General features: G+C 38.9%; 1 protein-coding gene and 1 pseudogene across 1 annotated transcript in view; one reads left to right on the top strand and one right to left on the bottom strand.

The window, feature by feature from the left end:
• Positions 1-13358, top strand: part of RAB18 (RAB18, member RAS oncogene family) — a 28020-nt gene extending 14662 nt beyond the window's left edge. The window contains 5 exon segments of the mRNA NM_001287560.1: positions 3003-3064; positions 7030-7102; positions 8742-8860; positions 8935-9001; positions 12095-13358. Of these exon segments, the coding sequence (NP_001274489.1) occupies positions 3003-3064; positions 7030-7102; positions 8742-8860; positions 8935-9001; positions 12095-12270 (497 nt within the window). The 3' untranslated portion in view covers positions 12271-13358.
• LOC102179021 lies at positions 25458-26018 on the bottom strand (annotated as a pseudogene).

Raw genomic sequence — 26788 nt, 5'->3', positions numbered from 1 at the left:
TGCGCCACACAGCTTATAGGATCTTAGTTCCCCAACCAGGAAGTGAACCCAGGCCCCAGTAGTGAAAGCACCAAATCCTAATCTCTGCACTGCTAGGGAATTCCCAGGATGTTTTTTGTATTTTCATAACAGGCCTTTTTCAACTACACCTGAGTTTATATTACTGATGTGACTTCTAGAAAGCCTCTAAGCCTAGAGGAAAACCAACCATGTGATTAAAGGGTTGGAACTTTAGCTCTAGTTTACCTTCCTTACTCCCAGGGTGGGGCAAGGAGCTGGAGATTTTGTTTGTTTAATCATCAAAGGCAAAAGATTTAACCAGCCAAGCCTCCATAAGAAAGCCCATGGATTCAGAGAGTGCTGTGTTGGAGAACACATGGAGATACTGGGAGGATGACATGCGTGGAGAGGGCGTGAGAGCTCTGCCAGTTCCCCACACTGTGCCCTGTGCATCTCTGCCATCTGGCTGTTCCTGGGTCGTGTCCTTTTCTAATAGAATGATAATCTAGTAAATCAGTAGACTGTGTTCTACGTTCTTTGAGCCACTATCTCAAATTAATCTAACTACTATCTAAATTAATCTAAGTGGAAACCTCTAGTTTATAGCCAGTTGGTCAGAAGCACAGGTAATAACCTGGACGTGAGACTGGCCTCTGATGTGGGGTGTGGCAGTCTTGTGGGACTGCACTTTTATCCTGTGGGATCTGCCTTTTAACGTCAGGAAGATGATGTCAGAACTGAATTGAATTGTGGGACACACATCTGGTGTCCCTGGAAAGTCAAAGAATTGGCTATTGTTGGGGGAACCCTGCATATTGGCTCACAGAAGTGCTCAGTGCTGTAGAGGAGGAGAGACAGGAAGAAGTCTTTTTCCTAAATAGTCTGCTTCTTTTATGACCTCCTTGTTTGTCATCCACATGCGGTTGAAAAGATAGTTTAATCAAATACAGTGAGAAGTTGGCAAAATCAAATTTATCAGAAAGATTCCCACTGCTGCCACCAATAAAGGCAAATTAATAGCCACTTGCAAAATACAAGATCCAGACATGGTGAAAAAGCAGATTGAGCATGTAAGAGCTAAAGGGGTCAATGTCTGCACACGAGATTCAGCAGAGAAACCAAGGGAAGATAAATGGAAACTGAAGGTCTTGGGTGTAGATGAAGTACCCTTTCAGGCTGCTTGTCTCTTAACTTGGATGGTGGGACTCCAGGGGGAGTGTTTCCTGAGGGTGTTATCTGTAGGTTTCAAATCTGTCAGAAGAGTAATTTAGAGACAGTTATTCAGAGACAGTCATTAGACTGCCAAGAAATGTATGCAAGAAAGTATAAAAGAGAAAGAGGAAGGGGGAAGGGAGGAGAGCACAAGCACACTGGAACATGCAGTTTCTTTTCCTGGTGGAAGACATAGCTGGAGGCTAGCAGGAAGGCCAGTCTGCCCTTGGGCATGTTGTCTTAGGTGTTTAAGGGAAAATAAGTTCTTTGTATTTTTTTTGAAGAACCTTGAGAATTTAACTATAGAGTATATATGACAGGCTGTCTCTATGAAATGTCTACCAATTGCCTTCATTTAGTACCTTGACCAAGTCAAACCATTTTCCTCGTCTGCATTTTCTCAAGTTTTTTTTTTAAGCAAATATAAGTAGAATGTAAAAATTCCATATTTTTAATATAGATGGTGCGGCATATTTCTTTTTATAGCCCTGGTGGACACAAGATTTTTTAACATATAAATTTTTTTTTGTTCGGCTACAAAGAAACTACATTTAGGCTACATCCTTGGACTTTTGCAGTCAGCACTGTCCTTTAACTCATGGTCACCTGACATTTTAAACATGTCTTTATCAACTTCCTTGTCACCTTAGCCCAAAACACCACAAACTGTTGTTTTAAAATCCTTGGCAAACAGAAGGACCTGGTGTAATGCATGTTTTGAAATGCATTTTATTACCTCATTTGTGTATATAATGGATTACCAGAAGTCATCCAAGAATTACTAATATAATTCCATATTGATGATGGATGTTCTAGGAAGCATTTAGTATATGAGCATGTATTTATATCATGTTAGTTGTGGCTGTCCTGAATTAATTGTGACAAGCTAAAATCTTTTGAAAGTTTCTTTCCAAGTGTCTGGAGTTAATGTTTTCTCTGGCCAGTGGGAGAGACTTCTCATTATTTCTGATACTGTTAAGACACTGGGCAGTCACTGCTCGTTTAAGCCAGATGGCATGTGTCAAGTCCTTTTTCTAGAAAGGAAGAGGTTTTGCAGGGCTGCTGTAGTAAACCCTTATGACGTCTTATGGAATTCATCTTCTGTTTACATAAATCAGTGCTTATAGATTCTCATTGCTCCTTGAGCACTCCTCTTCACTTATGAATATTCTTAAAGGATTGGGCATAAATGTTTTTGTATGTAAATTCTCTTTTTGCAGTCATACGGTAGCAAGTGATTATTGATAAAGTTACATAAAGCGAATACTTTTCTTTAGGACAAAAAGAAAGACAAAGAATTCATAAGGCAAGGAGAGAGTGGCTCTTTTATAATTTTACCAATCTTCCAGGTTGCCCACAGTCAGAATCTGATTTAGGGTGTTGGCCAGCTATGGACAACACTCTTTAATGATAGCTTAGAGCGCCTCTGGTAAAGTACCCTCATCCACCCCTCAGCCAGAGATCTCTGCATTAGCACTGTGAATTCTAGCTCTTGACTTTCAATACACAGTCAGTCACCACCTTACACTGAATTTCTTTTTTCCTTAAAGTGTTTTTCGAGAAGTACTGGTAGATGAATGAATTCTACAAGCATTTGGTTTTCATTTCCCTGATTAAATCCTAAGCTGCTAAACTTTAGTGACACTTTTCCTTTCATTTTCACATCCATAACTAAGAATTTGGATGTGAATTTGGGCATTTAATAAAGTGGCTTTTTTCTTTCTTGGTTTTCTTGATAATTGATTTTTAAAGTTTATTGGAATTCTTATAAAATTTTTCGTTTTTTCAAGGTGTTGATTTTAAGGTGAAAACAATTTCAGTGGACGGAAATAAGGCAAAACTTGCAATATGGGTAAGAATTTTTTAAATGTATTTTGTATAAATATTAAACTTGTACTTTTTGAAGATGCAAAGATTGATGTATATAGTGTTCTACAGGAGAATGAGCAATTTGTATTAAATAACTTGGGAGATTTGATGCTGATTACTGGATAGACAATAAGTAGTTATGTTTTATAATTCTGTAATTAGGCAGAGACCTGTTTCATCTGCTCAGATTTTTAAAATATGTAGCCTCTTCAGAATATTTGAAAGCAGTATTGTTTTAAAAAGTCATTTGCCGCAGAGAATCATTTTTATTGAATGTGTTTCTTTGAAGCTTTAAAAAAGACAAGTCACACTGAAGTAGTGCTGCAGGCAGCTGTTGCAGAGAAGGGAATGAAGTAATACTTAGAAAACATGATTTTTCATGTTTGTTAGTGTAAATATCTATAGCACTTGAATTTGCCAACTTTGGATTTTTTGAATACTGATGCCCAGTGTTTACTTACTGGCTTCTTTTCATTTGCCTGTGAACCCAGCTGTTCTGGTCCACATTCTCTGCTAAGTCGACCTCTCCCTGGCAGTGCTGAGTATGGCTGCACTCGCTGTCAGAACCACCAGGACGCCCAGTCTGTATCTGTCTGCTCCTTCCTCTCTCCGCCTTCCTGTCTCTCAATCTAAATGTGATTGCTTATCTAGTAAATGTGTTACATATAAAATGTATAAAAATATACTCATCAGATCCCCACATCTGCTATAGTTAAATATCTCAGTATATTTTTATAACATGATAATCACATTAGAACTGGTCTGCAGTCAAGTTGAGTTATACTTCATCATGGTGGTTAAAGAGTAAATGCTGGCTTGGTGTCAGTTACAGATTGAACCAGCAAGTGTTCATGCATTGTATGATGTCATTCATATTAATGACATTCTCTGAATGGCACACTATTTCTAACACGCATTTTATTCCAAATGACTGTGTGTCTTATGGCTTTTTTTTCCCCCCATTAATTTCTTTCTAAGATACAATATTTTACATGATTGTAGCTTGTTTGACCATTCCCCTAAATAAATACTTACTATCAATCAGTACAGTAATGCCTAACAGAAAATAATTTGGAAAATGTTGGACTAGACTACAGTAAAATATATGTTGAAGAATGCTGTCCTGAAGTGGAACCTGATTTTCCATGTTTTTCTTGCTTGATTTATAAACTCTTCTGCCCTTGCTCCTGCTTTGAGAAATAGTTTAGAGTGGGATCTGAGGTTTGATGGTTGCTGTGAGATCTTACTTTCATATAGGAGGTTTTTTGTTTGTTTTTAATTTACTTTCTAGTTCCTGTTCAATAAAAATACTAGCTGGCAAGTATTATTGAAGTGACATCTTTATCATAAGAGTATCCCTATTTTTTAAATAAGAGAGGCTTCTCCTGATTGTGAGGATAATATAGTCTCATTCTATTGATAAAAAAGGATAACCAAAGAAAATTAATAATAGAGAAGAAAGTTCATCTTTAGCCAACATGTGTATTTTAGTGAACATTCTGTAAAATAGGTTAGACGCATGCACATTGTCACACATGTGTTCATAGCAATTTTCCAAAAGAAAGGATTGTATTTTAATCCTTTCACCTGCTTGTCCCTCCCACCCCCCCCACCCCCACCGATGCACACATTGTATTCATTGTTCTGTGTCAGTACAGAAGTCCATCAGTTTAAATGACCATTTGTATCCATCTTATGACTATAATTTAGTCAACCCTCAGTGAAAGATATTTACAGTGTTAATAGTTTTTCACAAAGATCATCAGTGCCTTGGTGAGCCTCCTAATTTTTACATCTTTGTGCACTAGTCCAGTTACTTTACGATGTGTACTCAGAAAGTGAATTATTGGCTGAAAGAATGTGAAGATTTAACATTAAGATTTAGGAAGAAGGTCTTCTGTACTATATATTGTTAATCTTTCTCATTTTTGCCTCTCTGAGTAATAGTTTTTCACTTATATGTGCATTTCTTTTGATTAGTGAGATTTTTTTCTTATATATGATTATATTTTAATGAATTTTCTTTAATATGCTTTGCCTTTTTATATTGTGCTCATTTTCTTCATGATTAAAGTCTATGCAGTCTTACGCCACATTTTTTCCACTCTTGTCATTTGTCTTCAAAATCTTAAGATGAGTGTTTCTTAATGTTCTCGTATGTGTAATACTAACTCTGTTATATGCTGCAGATTTTTTTCCCCTAGTTTGTGATTTACCTTCAAATCTTGTTGAGGATGAGTGTTGGGGGCAAAAGGAGGGTGAGTGTGGTGTTGGGGAGAGATTCTTAGGTCATACCAAGGTTTTAATCTTTCCATGATTGAATCAGTCATTTTATTCTTGCTTCTGGGAGTCCTGTCATATATAGGAGGGCCTCCTCAGTCAGTGTTAGAAATATATGAATCTGTTGTTTCCTCTCATTTTTCTGTGGTTTTATTCATATATAAATAAAATCAATTCCTCTCCCCATTGGATGCACCTCCTGGGATTACTCAAGTAGAATATCTGGGCCTCACCCTGCTCCTCTTCCCCTGATGGTGCGGCATGTTCATCAGGACCTGCGTGGTACACATCTTCTCTGCATCCTCCTGCTCTTCGGCTCCCCAGTTTCTGTTATTTAGCCTTTCCAGCTTTGTCCATTTCCTCTGTCCATTTCTGTCTCTAATATCCCTTCTGTCTTCTCCCATCAGAAAATAAAACCACAGATAATAAACTTTGCTTCTTTTATCTTACAAAGATGTTATTACTCTTACTACAAATTCCTGTTTTGAAGGCAAGCAGTGATCTTCTTCTGACTATTTATTGTATGGTTATCGTAAGTCCTGACCCCGCTGAGCCTATGCTTACCCCATAGCTAAACCCACACTCACAGTCAGAGGACTGGTAGTTGTTGATGTTTGATGTGTCTTTATTTTTCTTCAGGTCGTTTTACATTAGCAGACTGCAGATTTTTTCTTTGAGGGCAAGATAGTAAATGTTTAGTCCAGCCCCAAGATGGACCATACGGCAGTCCATGTGGCAGTACACAAGTGAATGGGCCTGGCCATGTTCCAGTCAGACTTTATTTAATAAAAGCTTACGTAATGAAACAGGTGATGGGCTGAGGCAGCAGTTTGCAGACTGCATATTTGCATAATCTTAGGTAAACTTGAAGCCACAGTCCAAGGATGGTAGAAGGAAGACAGAAGGAACCAGTCCAGAAGAGGCTTGTTATTAGTTTTTTTTTGTTTTTTTTTTGTTTTTTTTCCAACAAAATTTGAGCAACTGTCCTATGGCAAGCATTTCTCAGGCTCTGGGGTTAAACTGGTCATTGAGCAGAAAAATTCTCTTCCATATGAAATTTACATTTCCTAACTAGTATACATCTTATCTTATACCCCAGGTATGAGTCAGAAACATAATAAGGAGTGGTTTGGTTTTCATGCGTTTTTCTGGAAGAAGAGACCTAGAAAATATTTTTAAAAGTATAACCTGAACACTGCTTACGTAAAATAAAACACCCCTGTAATTCTTTAACAGTAGTTCTCAACCTCTGACTATGTTAGAATCACCTTAGAAGCTTATTAAAGCTTCTCTCATGCCCGTATTAAATCAGAATCTTTGTGAGTTGAACCTCAGTGTCTGTATTTTTCATTTCCCAGGAAATTTTATTGTGCCAGATTTGAGAACAATGGCTTTCAGTGAATGGTTTTCATATGTGATAAAAATCTTGAGTCCAAGTGGTAGAAAATCTGAACTTTGTTACATTTTTTCCTAGAGATGAGGCAATACTTGTTAATTTAATTTTTATGTAGCATTTGTCAGTAAAAGAACACATCTTACTTAAATTTTAAGTTTTAAATAAGCTTGATGTTTTAACCATGCTGTTAACTTTCTACTCTTAAATTAATATTTTGAAGATCTGTTCTTTATACAGTGTTTCGTTTAATAATAATTGATTGTCACTTTTAGGATACTGCTGGTCAAGAAAGGTTCAGAACATTAACTCCCAGCTATTATAGAGGTGCACAGGGTGTTATATTAGGTAAGGTTTTACTTTACTGTTTAAAATATATTGTTGTATAACTGGAATTTCTGATTTTCCTGTTTGTGAAGGTCAGTAATTTTTTGCTTTATTTTTCTTTATGGCTGCTTTTATGTGACTTTAATTTATATTAACTTTATGTAATATTAGGAAATATTTAAACTTTAAAAATTTTGTTTCAGCCCTTTGTCTAGCAATTAAAAAATAAAGATCAGAAACATGTAATAAGAAGTGGTTTGGTTTTAATGCATTTTCCCAAAAGAAAATACATAGAAAACATTTTTAAAAGTACAGCCTAAAAATTGCTTACCTATATTAAAACACCTCTATTATTTATTTGGTTTAAAAGCAGGTGTTGATGAGTACATAACTGAGGACCTGTCCTTGTGTCATTGATCTGTCTTAGAGTAGTACCAGAAACTGATCTTCAGTTAGCAGCTTACTGATATTTACTGCTAGATTATAATGGAAGGAGTGTTGGTTGCTTAGTGGAATCCGTTTTATTAGTCTTGAAAAATAGCACAAAGCACTTAATGCTATTGATTTATAATCCCACAGAACTTAAAAACCAAGTGTGGATTTTCAGTATAATTTGTTGAAAAGTGCTTGTTCTTAATATTGCTGGGAAACTGTCTAAAATGAACACTGTTCAACCGTAGGGAGAGACCTCATTTTATATCACAGCTTGTGAGGCTTTGGTTTCATTTCTGTTAATTTGACAAGTGACTCTCGGTTTTGGTTCAGTACCTCCTAAGTTTAGAAAACGCTTTAACAAATTTTCATATAATGCAGAATGATGAACATGTAAACAGAGGAAGACAATCAGGGTCCCACCCACTTTTTTTTTTTTATATTTTGTATTGAGGTATAGTCAGTTAACAGCGATGTGATAGTTTCAGGTGATCAAAAGGCTCGGCCATACATACACATGTACCCATTCTCCCCCATACTTGCCTCCTATCCAAGGCTGCCACGTAACATTGAGCAGAGTTCCCTGTGCTATACAGTAGGTCCTCGTTGCCCACCCTCTAACTTTACATATGTTTTCAAATTTGCAAATTCTGGTCCTTGTGAAAAATAAGTTAACGGGTTCATAGATGCTTAAATTTATGTAAAACTTATTTGTATTTTGCCACAGATTTGGGTCTAAACACCTTTTAGCTTTTAGACAAACCTTTTTTCATATTGGGCTTCCTTTGTGGCTCAGCTGGTAAAGAATCCACCTGCAATGTGGGAGTGCAGACCTCGGTTTGATCCCTGGGTTGGGAAGATCCCCTGGAACAGGGAAAAGCTACCCAGTCCAGTATTCTGGCCTGGAGAATTCCATGGACTATGGGTCTCAGAGTCGGACAGGACTGAGCAACTTTCACTTTCACTTTTTTTATTGTTATGAAGACAGTTATTTCATTTCTCTAACAGCATATATTAATTAAATTGAAGTGTGTATATAAATGCATTTTTTAAAAAATAGACTTGTTTCCTCCATCTGGATCAGTGGACATTGATTTTTAAAGCATTAACAGCTTAAAAAAACAGACTTGCCTTTATAATAATGTCAGTTCCTAGTACATATCAGCAATATAATGTCATTGCTTCTTGCTTTTGATATTTATTTAATAAATGATTCTTTTTATTTCAGTTTATGATGTCACAAGAAGAGACACCTTTGTTAAACTGGATAATTGGTTAAATGAGTTGGAAACATACTGCACGAGAAATGACATAGTGAACATGCTAGTTGGAAATAAAATTGATAAGGTGAGAAGTCAGACACTTGGCAGTTTGGCTATATATTTTGATAGCTTTTCTTAATCTTTGCTTTTATCTTTTAGGAAAATCGTGAAGTTGATAGAAATGAAGGCCTGAAATTTGCACGAAAGCATTCCATGTTATTTATAGGTAGGTGTGTGACTATTTATCTTTTCATTATTAATGGAAGAGTTTTTAAATGGAGTTTCTGTTACATTCTTCTCTTTATGAACCATAAAAAATATGTATTTAGTTCATAGCTGTGCTATAAAACTAGCTAACTGTAGAACTAGGTTCCTTATTTTTCCCTCTGTAAAAAAAGAACAGGATCAATGTGAGGGCGTATGGAACACAGCACATGATTCTCTCCTCCCGTGACCCAGTGCTATAGGCGTGCGTACCTGCTGGGCCATGTCCTGCCAGCACCACCATTGTCAGAAATGCTTCATTTGAGGCCCTAGCCCATAGGTTCTGAATTAGAATCTGCATTCCAACAAGATGGATTTGTATCATGCTAATATTTGAGAAGCACTGAAGAGCAAGGGTTGGCAAGCTATGGCCTGGACCAGCCCTGGCAAGCTACGGCCCCCCACCATTTGTAAGGAAGCACACCGTGCCCGTGCCCCACCATCTGCATTATTGTCTGTGGCTGCCCTTGAGCTTCGTGGCAGAGTTCAGTCATTACATGGAAACAATATGGCATCACCACCCAAAATATTTACTCTCTAGCCACTTACAGAAAAAGTTGATTGACCCCTTGTCCGGCAAAGTGGACTGGCAGTATCACTTGGGGAGCTTTTAAAAATTACAACTCTCTGGGCCTTACTTACGACAGGTCTGAAACAGAGCCTTGAAGGCAGTTTGTAAGAAACACCCTAGCTGGTTGTGATGTGAAGCCAGCTTTAGGAATCACTGTTTTCACTGTTCCCACTATATGAACCTGGTAGGAATTAGGAAATGGAAATGGGAGAACATCATATATGGATAGAAGTGAGGTGGTACAAATGGAAAGTATAGGAAATTTTAGAATGGGCTTGAGTACCACTGCTGCTGCTTACTTGCTAGGTGTCTTCCATTTCCATGTATTAGTTTGTTCAATTAATATTTATTGAACACAGAATAGAACAATGAACAAAATGGTCCAACTCTCTGCCCTTAGGGAGCTTACTTACATTCCATTGTGGGAAGCAGACTCGAATTCATAACTAGTGCTCTGCATGAAATAAAATGTTGTAAGGGGAAAGAGAATGATGAGGGTGTGAGGAAATTAGGAAAAGTTCTTTGAGAGAGCACCATTTGAGCAAGAATTCATCTAGGTAGAGAGCATCTTATTCCTGAGGCAGGAACCAGTGTAATGTGTCCAAGAAACAGAAGAAAGCTTGTGGACTGGAACAGAGTGTGTTTAAGGAAAGGTTGGTGATGATGGAAGTTAGTGTTGGACTTCCTGGGATATGGTAAAGAAATGAATTGTCTTTCAAGTGTGGTAGAAAGCATGGGAGTAGTGCTGTGGTTTGATATTCTTTTAAGATTCATTTGACCATAAGAAGCAGAAACAAAAGGCTAAGTACTTACAGTGACCTCGATGGGCAGTGCTGGGGGCTCTGACTGCAGTGGGCAGTAGTAGTGGTGGGAAGTTGGCAGATCCAGGAGACGCTTTGAGGGTAAAGCTGTCAGGTGGGTAGGTTGGGTGTGCAGGGTAAGGAAAGAGCAATCAAAGATGGGTTCAAGTCTGTGGCCTGAGCAGCTAGGTAAATGGTGGTGCCGTCAGTAAGATGTGGAAGGTTGAGACAAGAGCAGGTTTATGCAGAGGAGCAGGGACCCAAGATTTCTGCTTAGTCATAAGAATGAACTGTCTTTGAGAAAGTGAGTGGACATCGTGGTCATTGGCGTTAAGTGGCATTGACAGTCATGAGATTGGAGCAGTCACTATAAGAAAAGCTGGATAGAAAAGGGCTGAAGATTGAACCCTGGGGTACTCTAACAGTTAGAAGTCAGCAGAAAGAGGAGGTGCCAGGGAGCAAGGTTGTGAACGGTGTGCCAGTGAGAGAGGAGCAGCAGGAGTGTTCAGCTGTCTTGGAAGTCAAGTGGACAAAGTATTTAACGGAGGAAGGTGACCAGCTGTATCAAATGCCACAAGATGTCAGATAAGAAAAGGACATTGGATTTGACAAGCTAGTGGGTGTTGGTCACCTTTAAAAGAACAGTTTCCATGGAATGGTGGAATCAAAGGCTAATTAGATTAGTTTGAAGAAAAATTGGAGATAAAATGGTAACAACTTACATAGATAACTCTTTATCACCGTTTTGTTTCAGAAGAGAGTGGGGAAAGTAGGTGGCTACTAGAGGATAAGTGGGCTGGAGGGCAGGTTGGTTAGTCAGGGGGTGAGTGATTAATAAGATGGACAGTAATTTTGGTGGGCTTTCAAGCTGGTTGGTGTATAATCCAGTAGAGCAGGTACACAGTCCTTCAGTGAATGAGGAGGGTTGGGATCCCGGGAAGTAGACAGAAGGATGGCCCCAGCCGGCAGCCAGGAGGGTTCACCCATCGTAACAGGAGTGAAGGCAAAGCCTAAGGACAATGCGGGTGGGTTGGTCAGTCTATTAGTGGGGTGATCAGTAGTTCTTGTCTGATTGTTTCTGCTTTTCCCAGGGTAGAGCTGGATCATCAGCTGAGGTAGAGGAGCTTTAAGATGAAGACATAAAATAGTCATCAGACTAGGAAAAAGTCAGTGGGAAAACACAAGATGAGCAGTGCTGCGTATCCACATGGGTCTCCTGAGCATAAACTGAAAATGGAACTAGTGTTCACAGTTTGTACACCACTTGTGCAGCCACCTATGGCTGGCTGTTCGTTGCAGGCACAGAACAACCAGGTTTATTGTTTAACTTGGAGCTTAAATTTCCTTATTCTAAAATGAGAATGATATCTGCTTCAGAGGCTAATTTAAGAACTAACCAAAAAATTAAGAACTTGGGCACACTTACGGATATTTGAGTAGAGCGTTAAAATGTACAGTTCTACCACAAAATGTTGAGCTTATATACCACTAGTCTTATGGATAGAATTTAAATAGCTCAACTTTGAGAGTTGCAGGAGATTCACTAATATGAAACCTGAGGGGAGAAATCATATATATATAAATATATTGTCCACTGATATTTCTGCTATAGTAGTTTTCCAGAAGAACATAGAAATATGACTAGAAGAGAATATACTTCTTGACGTTTTTCCTTGAATTTCAGAGGCAAGTGCAAAAACCTGTGATGGTGTACAGTGTGCTTTTGAGGAACTTGTTGAAAAGATCATTCAGACCCCTGGACTGTGGGAGAGTGAGAACCAGAACAAAGGCGTCAAGCTGACACACAGGGAAGAAGGCCAAGGAGGCGGAGCATGTGGTGGCTACTGTTCTGTGTTATAAACTCTGGGAAATGCCATCTCTTGCGTATTTGATCAGATAATGTCATCTTTCTGCATATAAACTCTCTAACTGCTATTTTAGGGACCTTGCAGTTTGCACATATTTGTTTTGTATCATGGCAGTAAATATTTGTGAGAAAGCCCACTCATTGACTTTTCCAGGTAAAACGTAAGCATGCAGTTTGCAATCTGCAGTTTTTTATGTAACATAAAATAGGTGTACCTTTATAAGTACATTTGATTTTATGATTTACATTCATCATGTGATTTTTTTAAAAATCCACCTCTCTAGTATATGTCGATACAAGGTCTAGTTTTGGTCTCCTTTTCGCTTAAATATTTATCAATTACTGAATTAATTGGTATCATAGAACTCCCAGGACCACTGGGAGATACACAGATGTCATCAAACCTGGCAGATTTCCCTTCAGGAATAACAAAGAGCATGATTCCACAGCTTTCCTAGGATGTTCACTGACGGATTCTCTTTAGTACTAAGCAAAATCCTCTCTGCAGGATGTGGTCGAGGCCAGTTTATAATTAAACCCCCATTTGTTCTGACGATACTTCTGAATTAGCATTAATATGTTAAAGAAGTTTGGTCTTCCTTGACTTGAGGAGTAGCTCATTGCTTAGCTGGAGTTTTAATTCTGTGATGTGTACATGGCTTCATGAGCCTCTGTGCAGCATTTTGGGTTGTGTGGTATTTGACAGAATGGCAATAAGATTCCCCCATTTGGGTTCCAGAAGGACGGGAGTAGTACGTTTGTGTAACTCATGTAGCACTTATCACCTTTAAAACCAACACCTTTTCCCATAAATGTTGGTGGTGTTCCGGTACTTCAATTATAGCTTGTGTAATGTTAATGAATATCTGTATCTTATGACTTCCATAAATGACTAGTTGATATTCAAAAACATATTTCCGTGTTTTGAGGGTTGGGGAAAAAAGACTAAACTATAATTTGAAAAAGGCATATTGCTTCCAGATTTCGATATGTATGGAAAAATACTGTTGCAGTGAAAATCTTGGTACAAACTTGTACAGACTAATAAATCTTTTACACAGTATTCAGTTTTGTAACCTCCTCCTATTGTACATTGTATATTTTTTTCACTCATGTATTATTTAATATACATTGATCTCTGCTATTTTAAGCTTGCAGATAAGTAATTTGCCCTTTCAGGCAGGCACTTTAATACAACTCAGTAAGATTAATAAGAAATACTAATTTCTGGGCGGTTTGTTCTCTATATACAGTTGCAAACGATAAACATTTTTGTGGGTCACCTTTACAATGCCTGTGGTAATAGACTGAAATGTATATCTTCACATAAGAAAACATTCTACGTGGTTCACACTTCTTAGACTATATTACATGGGATTAAAGGTTTTATGCGTTACATATGTTTTTAAAAAAAATGAAACATATACTGCTACTTTAATGTTAGAGAAAGATAGCTAACACATGTACTTAAGATATGTTGTTACATTAAAACTGTAGATTTGTATATGTGGTTTCTGTATTGACATTTCTGTTTATTGCTATTTGCTCCTTGAGCCATAGAAAATTCTTCCTATGCATTGGATTGTCTTTATTTGGTCAGAATTTGGATACATATGAGTCACTTAACTTTTAACAACTAATTTTGTTTGATTTATATTGTAATCTTTTATAGTTTTTTAATAAATCTAGCCTGCTTTCCCTAGATGCATTTGTGCAGGAAGTATTATACATTTCCTTGTTACTCTCATCAGCTGAGGAAGTCCTGAATGTTATACTACTTCCTATATTCTGTAGGAATATAGAATATATATATATATTATATATATATATAAAACTCTTGTTGCAAGAGTTATTCTTGCTGCAAGCTTCTTGTTTCATAGTGTAGGTTTTCTAAATGAAGTAGTTGTAATAGCTAAAAATTGTCACTTAAATAACAGGATTTTGTCGGTTCTTCATTTCTCAGTCGTTTGAGGTTGAGTGCCTTTTGCAGATGGAGCAAATCAGAACGATTAGAAGTTAGGCTAGCCACTCCAGTGTTCTTGTGGTTCAGCTGGTAAAGAATCCGCCTGCAATATGGGAGACCAGGGTTCGATCCCTGGGTTGGGAAGATCCCCTGGAGAAGGGAAAGACTACCCACTCCAGTATTCTGGCCTTGAGAATTCCATGGACTGTATATAGTCCATGGGGTTGCAAAATGTCGAACACGACTGCGCAGCTTTCATTTCACTTCATTCTGAATTCTGGGAATACTCACATAGAGCTAAACAAACAAATTCGGTTTATATTAAGACGGATAGTTAACATTTATTGAAGCTTCCTTGATGTCGAGCCCTGTTCTAAGTGCTGGTTTATCTTATTAAACCTCACAGCAACCTTGAGAGATTGGTTGGTACTGCCCATTTTAAAGATGAAAATAATAAAATACAAATATTTTAAGGAACTTCCCAAAGATCACAAAGCTAATCAGTGAGAATTGGATTCCAGTCAAGGCATCTTCACTCCTGAGTCCGTGCTCTTAGCCACTGCTCCCTTTGCAGTGGCTAGTCACTAGCTTTCTGTTTTAAAATAGCAGGTTTATCATTCTTTTGTTATGTGTAGTAGGTATATTTCAGATTTTTTGGTTATAGAGTAAATCCCATTGATACAAACCAACTGTGTAAGTCATTTTACCTAAAAGTTAAGGTAGTAGGGTAGGTGGTCTCCTAGTTCTTTACCTCCTCATGGTGGAATGAAAATCTTTGACCTAGAAAAGTCAGAACTTATGGCACCTTAATTTCCTGTTTATAATTGAACATGAGAAAAGTTGTTAAATCTGGGAACGGCCTTTTGCTCAAAATTAAAATCTAGGGGATGTTTTCATTTCAGGTACTCAGCTGCCATGTACAAATTCACACTTGATTTTCTAATTGAACACAGTGAAATTGGTCTTGATTTTGATTCATTGTGATTCATGTACTCAAATACACATAATTACATGATTCTGTTCCAAGTGTGGAATAGCACAGACCTACCTCATATCTATAATATATTTAAATACAATTTAATGTCTTTTTTTCTGATTTTCAAATGAAGTGGGATAATCCTCTTGATCCTATAGGTTGTAGATCTTTACAGTATTCAATCCTTATGATTCTATATTTTGAGGTTCGTTTCACCAGTCATACTTAGGAGATTTTTGTGTCCTTCATTTATTTTCCCTAGTTAGAGATAGGAATAAGATAATTTAATCAGTTTTAGATAATTTTATACTAGTTCTGACCCCAGCTATGCTGAGGGTAATCAACTATAGATGTCATCTTGGATTTTGTCTAGAAATGTTGAAGAGAACGGAAAGAATAAGCCAAGTCAAGATCTGGAGATAAGGTATATAGATTTACCCAGAAATCTCTGGGTATTTTTTATTGTTGTTTGTTTGTTTTTAATAGGAACATCTGTCAGGTTGGAGGAAAGGAAACATGACTCAAGTTCTGTTACATTATGGCCTTTAAGTTTTACTATTTGTTGCTGGCCTTTTGTTTCATATTTATGAATCAGTAGTGTTTCTAGGGGTGGTATAAGCTTGTTTCATTACCTCTTAGAGTTACAGCTGTTTTGTCACAGACGTTTCCAGTAGTGGTTGAGCTTTTAGTTTTCATGGGACCTGCTTCCTCACCATCTCTCTCACACACAAGCAGTGTCTTTTTCTTTCATTAACCTGATAACTAACAAAAGTATGCAATTTTATTGTATTTCTTTGATTACTCATGTGGTTGAGCACTTCTAGTATTTCATCGGATATTTGTATTATTTTCTTTTATTCTTTTTTCATGTTATGTTGTGGTCGCCCATCCACCATCCACCTCCTTCTCAAAATACCATCCCCTTTTTCTTTGGATAACGGCCCTCCATCACGCATGCAGTTTGAATGGGATTGTCACACCGTCAGCTCCAGAGCTGACCTGGTTCTCTTAAATCAGTGCCACTTGCCCCACTCCCCGCAGTACGTGGTTCAGGGATGGGTGACAGACCCAGATCAGGCCAGTTAGTTACAGCATGTTTGCTAAGCCTCCCTTGGGAACTGCAGAAGGTGACACTTCATTGGAGATAATGTGGTGTGATAACTCTGAACTTGCTGTAGCCAGTTTTTCTGATTTAAAGGAGCCAGCTTGAGGGCTGTACTAAGAAAAGGAAAGGGAGTTGGAGTTCGAGCCTTGATGAAGTCTGGAGCTTCTGGATCAAACTGCACCTGAAGTTAGCTTTATTTCTGGACTTCTCACTTATGTGAGCCAATAAATTCTCTTTTTGTTTAAGCCAGTTTGAGTTGGATTTTTTTTTTTTCTTGTAATCAAAGCTTTGCTGTGGTGTATGTGCTCTTTGTGGGGACTCTTCCTACATGGAGTTCAGTGTGTTGATCACTATCACTTGAAAAGCCATTATTCTTAAATAATTTAATATTTTACTGGGGTTACTTTCATATATTTTTTGTGGATATATACAAGTATCTAATTTTAAAGCAAAGGAGAAGAGGGTGGCAGAGGATGAGATGATTAGAGAGCATGACAGACTCAATGGATATGAACTTGAACAAACTCCGGGAGATACTGGAGGGCAGGAAAGCCTGGCTTGCTGCAGTCCGTTGGATCACAAAGAGTTGGACATGACTCAGCAGCTGAACAACAGCAATATAATTTTGAGGGCTTGCTTTATAGGGTCTTGTGGGGTTTTTTTGTTTGTTTGTTTAATTTCCTGTGTCATCCTAACACTCACTGTCCCACTTTCCTCCCTGAGATAATCATTGTTACAATCTGGCGTGTGTATCCTTTCTGCTATATGCATTATTTTACTCTTGCTATTTTACAAAAATGAGATTATCTGTATATTCGTCTCTGCATATTGCTGTTCTTACCTAACAGTAAATTCTGAAAATCGCTTCAAGCCAATTTGGATGCATCTAGCGTCTGTTTCTGGAGAAGGCCATGGCACCCACTCCAGTACTCTTGCCTGGAAAATCCCATGGATGGAGGAGCCTGGTAGGCTGCAATCCATGGGGTCGCGAAGAGTCGGATGCAGCTGAGCAACTTCACTTTCACGCATTGGAAAAGGAAATGGCAACCCATTCTAGTGTTCTTGCCTGGAGAATCCCAGGGACAGCGGAGCCTGGTGGGCTGCTGTCTGTGGGGTTGCACAGAGTCAGACATGACTGAAGCGACTTGGCAGCAGCAGCATCTCTTTTGGCTCCCCAGGTAGCACTAGTGGTAGAGAATCTGCCAGGGCAGGAGACACAAGAGATTCATGGCTTGATCCCTGGGTTGGGAAGATACTCTGGAGGAGGGCATGACAATCCACTCCAATGTTCTTGCCTGAGAAATTTCATGGACAGAGGAGCCTGGTGGACTACAATCCATGGGGCTGCAAAGAGGCACGATTGAACATACACAGCATCTATTTCAATGATTTTATAATATTCAATGCTGTGGATTATCACAGTTAACCATTCCTCTAGTGTTGGGCATTTATGGTGTTTCCATTTTTGCCTTTGCAGATGGTGCTACAATAAGTACCCTTGTATGTATACCTTTTTGTTTCTATGGGATCCAACTTCTAAGAGTTGGGTCTATTGGCCAAAGAAAATTTATTTTTTTATTCTGATGTGTCTTGTAAATTGCCTTCCAAAAATCAGTAACCGTTTACATTTCTACTAGCAGTATGTAAAGATAGCCCCCCCTGCATTCACCATCAGGAGCAGGAGGTGTCCTCAAGTTTTAAATTTTGCCACTTCAATATTTGTAAGATGTTAGCTTACGTTAGTTTGCATTTTCTGTAGAGTATTTTTTCATGTTTGTAGGCTATTTGGAGTTGCTCTTTTTTGGAATGATTATTCATATCCTTTGCCAATTTTCTATTTCAGTTTTTTTTTTCCAGATTTTATGATGTTATATGAGCTCTTTATATAGTACAGATGGGATTCTCCAGGCAAGAATACTGGAGTGGGTTACCATTTCCTTCTCTAGGGGATCTTCCCGACCCAGGGATCGAATCCGGGTCTCCCACATTGGAGGCAGATGCTTTAACCTCTGAGCCACAGGGATATACTAACTAGTACAGATACTAACCCATATATTTAAGTTTTAAGCATTTGTTTCTAACCTAGTGTTTGCTTTTCAGTTTGTTTATGCTGTGTTTTCTTACAACTTTTAAAAGTATTTTATTATACCTTTTGGATTCCTCAGCTCTTAGACTGTACATGCAAATCTCCTTAACCTCTTCTGAGACTTTCGTTTTAGTTTTTTCTTTTTAAACCCTTAATAACTTAGAATTCACTTTTGCTTATGACACAAGGTAGGGAACCATCTTGTTTTTCATATGGGAGCCAGCACTTCCCCACTGAGCTGAAATAATCATTTTGCCCTTGGTAAAATTCCCGTAAGTAGTGGAGTCTACTCTGGCCTTCTATTTTAGTTTCTCTTCACCATGGAAGGTTATGGATTTTAGTGTGTCTAGATCTCTTTAATCCTGTGTGTTTGATTTATGCTCTAAAAGCATTCTAAGAAGGGCTTTGCAGGTTTCATTAGACAACTCCAGAGGCCCGACAAAACCAAAGTTTTAGTGGTAGTGGCTCTATAATGTGTTCATGACTGATAAGGCAAGTTCTCTCTCACTCTTTTTCAATTTGGTTTTTGACATACGATTCCTTCATTTTATCCTATGCCCATTTTTCCTTTTCGTGGTCTCTCTTTTTTTAAACAGAGGAGTTCTTTATAAAATGTGGTAAGAGTACTAGTCTTTTGTCACTAATATATATTGCTGAAGTCTCAAAATTATTTGAATTTGTTTGAAATGTGCAAAGTTAAAAAAAAATTAAGGAAAACTTTAATTATAAAACTCGAATTCTTATTGGAATCACTTGATAAATATTTCTGTGTTAATTATGAGAAAACTGATCATCTAATGGTAAGACTTGCCATTAGGAAACGAGATACCTTTCTATTCAGAGTTTATGCTCTTTTTATATTTATACTTTTAGTTACATAGGTTCTGAACCTTCTTTTCAAAAACTATTCCTAAAAACTTTTTTTCAAGTGTGAATAAAGTTGGTCTTCTAATTTTGGAATCTATGTAGATGATGCTAATAAGGAAAAGCTATTAACTTCTGTCTATCCAGCTGACTAAATCAATTTGGTACTTTGTTTTAAAATAAGATTTCGTTCATTTTCTAGGTAAAATAGAGAAAATATAATTTGTAATTTTGTCATCTTTCAGTCACTAAGCCATGTCTGACTCTTTGCAACCCCATGGACTGCAGCACACCAGGCTTCCCTGCCCTCCACTATCTCGTGGAGTTTGCTCAAGTTCATGTCCATTGAGTTGGTGATGCTCTCTAACATTCTCATCTTATCCTCTGCCATTCTCTTCTCCTTTTGCCTTCAAAATTACCTTAAAATGGTAATTTTAATACACATATATATTTATTTAGAGGAAATTACAGCCATCTGTTTCATTTCTAATACCGTTTTGAATTTGTTTACTGACAAAGTGGAGAAAACCTCCCGTTTCACAACCACTGCTAAGGTCTGCAACCTTCCATTCAGTTCCTGGGTAAGCCCTCCCAGCCCCCTCCCAGGCCAGGGCTCTTAGGCAGGCCAAGCTCTCCCTCAGGGCCACCATTTTCTGCTTTTTTCATATGCAATCATAGACTGGCCTGTCGTTTCTATTGATGCTAGCTTCATGTCTTGCAGGATTCATAAACTTGAGGGTTCTTTTTCTACATGCTGGAATACTTAATTGTAAAAATGGATATTTCCTGTTTTTTTTTAATTATTTTAATTGGAGGCTAATTACAATATTGTGGTGGGTTTTGCCATACATTGACATGAATCAGCCATGGGTGTACATGTGTTCCCCATCCTGAACCCCCCTCCCACCCCCCTCCCCATCCCATCCTGCAGTGTCATCCCAGTGCACGAGCCCTGAGCACCCTGTCTCATCCGTCCAACCTGGACTAGCGATCTGTTTAACACATGATAATATACATGTTTCAATGCTATTCTCTCAAATCATCCCCCCCTCGCCTTCTCCCACAGAGTCCAAAAGACTGTTCTATATATCTGTGTCTCTTTTGCTGTCTTGCATATAGGGTCATCGTTTATTGCACGTTTCCTAGACTTGGGTCTCAGTTTGTTCAAATTGACAATGAGATAATAATAGTCTCAACACTTTCTAGGGTTGTTCTGAGCACTAAATGAATTAAGACAGTATAAGCTTGACAGCACACTTAAGTACGTTCGTGAAGGTGAAAGTCGCTTAGTCGTGCCTGACTCTTTGCGACCCATCGCAATACATGGAATACAGTCCATGGAATTCTCCAGGCCAGAATATTGGAGTGGGTAGCCTTTCCCTGCTCCAGGGGATCTTCCCAACCCAAGGATTGAACCCAGGTCTCCCACATTGCAGGCAGATTCTTTACCAGCTGAGTAACAGTATGTTTAGCTGTTATTAATAATAGCATAGTTGGTGAACAGGGAAGCCTGGCATGCTACAGTCCTTGGGATCACAGTCAGACACAACTGAGTGACTGAACTGAATGATAGCATATGTGGTTATTGGTCTTCTCAGTTTTTCTGTTCCTAAGTCCTTTTTTATAATTAATGTAGAGAAAACAAAGTTGTTTGGTTTTATTTTTCCTTGGGAGGTTTAAAATTTTTCTGGAACAAAAGTGGATATACTCATTTGTAAATTAGTTTTGTAAGGTTATAGTTTCTCACTCCACGTGTGTATATGTATGTTTTTCTTTTTTCTTCAGCAAGTACTTTTTCTCTGTGGTCTTTTCAACAAGCAGAAAGGTAGTGTGGAACAGTGAACTGGAAATGAATGCTAGAGTGATTTCCAAGGAGAGCCATTAAGTGCAAATGAGGTATCTGTTGAGAACGCTGCCAGGTTCCCTGCATTGTGAAGTCCCGTATGTTGTCAGCCAACCTCACATCAGGCTCTAAGACATCTCATGTGTCCCAGCCTCTGAAGTCCAGACCTGCCACCACATCAGGAAATGGTCCAGACTCCTGGACATGAGGCAGTTGTCCTTTTGAGATTCATGTACCTTCAGCCATATTTTCTTCACGAGGAGTTTTAAGCTGCTTAAATATTCCTGTGTGTCATGCTCATAACCACCTTTTTTTTAGGTTAGAAAACACAAGCAACATCTAAGTTTTCTCTAAAACCACACTAATAAATCTTGCAGTGCTGGGTAGAGATGATAACCATGTACATTAATAAAATGCCTGTTAACATGTACCTCTTGCACAGTTCACTGTTCATTAATAGAAGTACAAATAAACGATTCTTACAGAATGACTTCAGAGTTGTAATACCAAGGGAACTACCAAGCATGAACCTGCTAAGAAAGTGTCAGAATTCACTTGCATTCTTTTTTGACCTTAAGATGTTTATCTCACCATGGATATACCGTCAAGTTGTTCAAATTACTTAGTTCATTTGCTCCTGCTTATTTTCAATTTTGGCTGTGGTAAAGAATCTGCTTGCCAATCAGGAGACGCAATTTCAATCCCTGGGTGGGGAAGATCCCCTTAAGAAGGAAATGGCAATTCACTCCAGTATTCTTGCCTGGGAAATCCTGTTTACAGAGAAGCCTGGCAGTCTACGGTCCCTGGGGTCACAAACAGTTGGACATGACGTAGTGACTAAGAGCAGCAACGTAGTTGTAAGAATCTGCCTGCCAGTTCAGGAAGAGGAGACCTGCATTCAATCCCAGGGTCAGAAAGATCCCCTGGAATAGGAAATGGCAATCCACTCCAGTGTTCCTGCCAGGGAAATCCACTGGACAGAAGAACCTGGTGGGCTATGGTTCATGGGGCTGCAAAAGAGACACCACTGAGCATGCATGTGTTAGCCACACTATAGTTGCTGTACAATTTTTACATACATTACCGTTGTCTTGAGAGTCCCTTGGACAGGAAGGTGATCAAACCAGTCAATCCTAAAAGGAAATCAACCCTGGATATTCATTGGAAGGACTGATGCTGCAGCTCCAATACTTTGACCACCTAATAAAAAGAGCCGACTCATTGGAAAAGATGTTGATGCTGGGAAAGATTGAAGGCCAAAGGAGAAGGGGACAACAGAGGATGAAATGGTTGGAGGCATCACTGACTCAATGGACATGAGTTGGAGCAAGCTCTGGGAGATAGTGAAGGACAGTGAAGCCTGGCATCTTGCAGTTCATGGGGTTGCAAAGAGTTGGACACAACTTAGTGACTCAGCAACAGTTATACAATACAATAAATCACAATTTTAAAAAGTTTTACTCCACTCATTATGAAATAATGGCTATATTCCCTGTATTGTCAAGTACGTCTTTGCAGCTTGTGCACGCATTCTCAGTCACTCGCATATAGCATGCGTTTCGTAATCCCCTACCGCTGTACTGCTCCTCTCCCCTTTTCTTGCCCCAAAGGTAACCACCGGTTTCTTCCGTGTATCTGTGAGTCTGCTGCTTTTTTGTTATATTCACTAGTTATATTATTTAGGTTCCACATATAAGTGAACAGGCAACAGTGGGGTCAACAGGAAATTGATTGGGGGAAAACGGTAGAATCGAAGAATGAGTGTTCCCCTTAGGCCAAATATTTCAGAATCTATATGTTAAAGCCAGTGAGCTGTAAAGACAGGCAATAGTGGAGGGATGCTTGATAATGAGATTCTGGGAGTAAATCATGATTATAAATGTGTGATTCCTGACATGGGTGAAATTTGGACCAAAGTGCTTGACTGATCCTGGATGTTTTTTCAATCAATACATAGGCAATTAAATAAATTACCGATTCTGTCCTGTTCAGCAAATGTATCCTGTGCCGAACCGTAATGATTTGTAGTAGGTTTATAAAGCAAGCTCCCCCCCCCCCCACTACTTTTTTTTTTTAACAGCTTATCATCTTGGCAATCATTTTATCTGATTAGAAAATAAAGTTCTTTGAAATTCTGATGGGAGCCTCATTACATTTGTATATTAATTTATAAGCTGACATTTTAAGAAATCTTCCCATCCAGAAACATGGCATATCTTTCCATTTATTGAGTTCTTATTTTAAGTCTTTCAATAAAATTTCAGAATCTCCTTCATACACACCCCCTATAATATATTCCTGGGCTTCCCTGGTGGCTCAGACAGTAAAGAATCCACCTGCAGTGCAGGAGACCCCAACTCAGTTCCTGGGTTGGGAAGATCCCCTGGAGGAGGGCAGGGCAACCCACTCCAGTATTCTTGCCTGGAGAGTCCTGTAGACAGAGAAGCCTGGCGGACTATAGTCCATGAGATTGCAAAGAGTCAGACATGACAGAGCAACTAAGCTCAGTGCAGCATAATGTATTCCTAGGCATTTAATTGTTACTATCATGTACCACTGTTTTTTCTTATTTTTCTCTGTAATAAAATTTAGTTTATACGTTTCTTATAATCCTACCGAAATTTGTTAATATTAATCTATTGTTTTTTACTCTCTAGGTTCATAATATTCTTTTTTTTAAAGGTTTATTTATTAATTTTTGGCTGAGCTAGGTCTTCATCACTGTGTTTGGGCTTTCTCTGGTTGTGGCCAGCAAGGGCTACTTTTCGTTTCCATGTGTGGGCTTCTCATTGCAGTGCCTTCTCTTTTTATGGAGCCTTAACTCCAGGGCCTGTGGGCTCAGCAGTTGTGGCTCACTGGCTTAGTTGCCCTGTGGCATGTGAGATCTTCCCGGATGAGGGACCAAACCTGTGTCCCCTGCGCTGGCAGGTCAGTTCTTTACCGCTGGACCACCAGGGGACTGCAGGTGTGACAATTTTTATTTTACAGAAAAGGAAATAGAAACTCACAAAAATTAAGTAACTTTTCCAAGGTCACACAGCCAATAAAGTTGACATTCTGATTCATTTTAAAAGATGTTTCACGGATATCAGAAGTTTAATATATATCATTTATAGAGAATAAAGTTTTATACATTGTTATTTTGTATATCTGAGCCATCAAATTCTGAAAGAGTTGTATTAAAGTGTATTATCATGATAGATGATTTTATCAAGTTCCTATAGAGCTGTAAGATTTAGCTTTATGTTATTTAGTCCATAAAGAAACAGAACATATATATTCTTTATGATTGTATCTTTCATCATTACATAAACTCCCTCTTGTTAAATCTATTTGCATTTTGAATTTGTTTAACCTGATAATATAACAACCATGTATTCTTTTGTTTTTATTTCATTAATTTTTTCATCTTTATATGAGAATGTGGATAATGTATATATGTTATTAAGAATAATATGATGAACACCCATTGAGGTCCTACTGTGAATGTGTGTGTGTGTATAAAATTTATTTTTGGAGATTTACTCAATTTCTATACAAATCAGACTTGGTAATAAAATTAAAAATAGACTTTTACCTTTAGATTTTCTCTTCCAACTTTGGAAAAATTTGGAGAGTGTGCAAAATACAGGAATTCAGATTTGTTCTGAAATCATGTTAATATCTAAGTGGGGTCAAAAGTAGGTGAACACAGTTATTATAAGTCTTAGTTTTTACACAGATTTGATGGAGAAGGGGTCCTTATTGAAGCATTCAAAGAAGATGTGGAAATACCAAAATTCACTTAGTTTCTAAGAATTAAGATGCAACTGTTGGGAACCCCATTTCAAGCAGTGATGAATATAATTTGTATAAATTGCATCTTAGATGCATCAATTAACTAGATGGGGGGAATGCTTTCACAATCCATACTTATATCAAATCCTCATGATATGCACTTTAAATATCTTACAGTATTTACTATGCTTCCAGTAAAGCTGGATACAAGGAGCTTTTCTTTTTTTCAAGAATGAGTCTTGACTTACAAAGCATAAGCATTAGGTTAGCATTTGAAAATAGAGATCGAAGTAAATTCAGTAGTTTCTCAAAGTTCATCCTTTTTGAATTTTGTTTTTCCCTAGAAAGTTGTTTATTCTCATTCCACTATCAACCAGCCGGCAGCTCCCGGCCATAGGACTTACAGCCCTAGCAAGGGCCGGAGGGGCAGCCCCACTCTGAAGAAAGTCACTCAGCCATTGACACAGAGCAAGTCCAGGCGGGCAGCCAGTGCCCCCTGGTGGCCAGTGGGGGTTGCTGCATCTGCCCATGCTGGTCCTCTCCTTCCAGGTGGCTTGGGGCTGGGGTCACTTATACTGCAGGAGGGAGAAGAAGGGCGCAGCCCCCCAGCTTCTCCCTGCCCTTCAGTGAGCTCAGCTCCACCAGGCTCACACACTCCAGCAACCTCAGCCTGCAAGTGGCCCTGAAGCTCACAGGCGGCGCGCATTGTTCCACCAGTGGCGAGCAGAACAGCCCACAACCACCACCTGCAGCTGGTCCCAGGGCATCTCTCTGGATTTCCAGTTCAGCTTTCCAGTACTCCAGCGCATATGAGGCGTGCACGGTGTGGGGCGGGAGCTTCCCTTGCTTTCGGATGAGAACGTAATCCAAGCCCAGCGCCTGGGCCAGGGACGGACCAAATAAGGAAATTGCGGGAGTCTAGGCCCGGCGATGTAGTCGATCCTGCCCCTGTGGGCCTTTTTCAGGTGATTCACCAAGAGGCTGATGGAGGCGCGGAAGGAGTTGGGGGCTTTCAGGACGGATGAGATGGCCCTGAACAGGACCCGCCTTTGCCACTTCCGCGCGTGTTGTGGGCTCCTCTTTGAATTTTGAGAGAAAACTCGTTTTGTGGATAGATTTCTGTCCATATGACATCAGGTGCTTTGAAAAAACTTAGAAATGCAGCCAAGATACATGTGCTAGTGGGGGAAAAAAAAAAAAATGATTGTCATTGTGTAAACACCAACGTTAATTTTTGCATTGACACGGAAGTGTTTTAAATTTCCTATGACCTAGAACGAGATCGACAAGTTCCCTATTTTCCTGGAATTTATATTCTAGTAGAATGTGAGAGTTGGACTGTGAAAAAAGCTGAGCGCTGAAGAATTAATGCTTTTGAGCTGTGGTATTGGAGAAGACCCTTGAGAGTTCCTTGGACTGCAAGGAGATCCAACCAGTCCATCTAAAGGAGATCAGTCCTGGGTATTCTTTTGAAGGACTGATGCTGAAGCTGAAACTCCAATACTTTGGCCACTTCATACGAATAGTTGACTCACTGGAAAAGACTCTGATGCTAGGAGGGATTGGGGGCAGGAGGAGAAGGGGACGACAGAGGATGAGATGGCTGGACTGACTGGATGGACGTGAGTCTGAGTGAACTCTGGGAGTTGGTGATGGACAGGGAGGCCTGGCGTGCTGCAGTTCAAGGGGTCGCAAAGAGTCGGACACGACTGAGCAACTGAACTGAACTGAGGATGAGACAGGCAATTAAAAGATTAGATTTTGACGTCATTCTCTGCCTGGATCAAAATTCACACTACAGCATATTATTCTTCCCTGAAGAAGAAAAAGGCATGCGGCTTTGCTTTGCTATGAAGTTGAACGGTTTTATGAAGACCTACAAGACCTTTTAGAACTA

Source organism: Capra hircus, chromosome 13 (assembly GCF_001704415.2).
Source record: "Capra hircus breed San Clemente chromosome 13, ASM170441v1, whole genome shotgun sequence".
Classification (NCBI taxonomy): domain Eukaryota; kingdom Metazoa; phylum Chordata; class Mammalia; order Artiodactyla; family Bovidae; genus Capra; species Capra hircus.
This window is presented reverse-complemented; position numbering and strand designations above follow the sequence as displayed.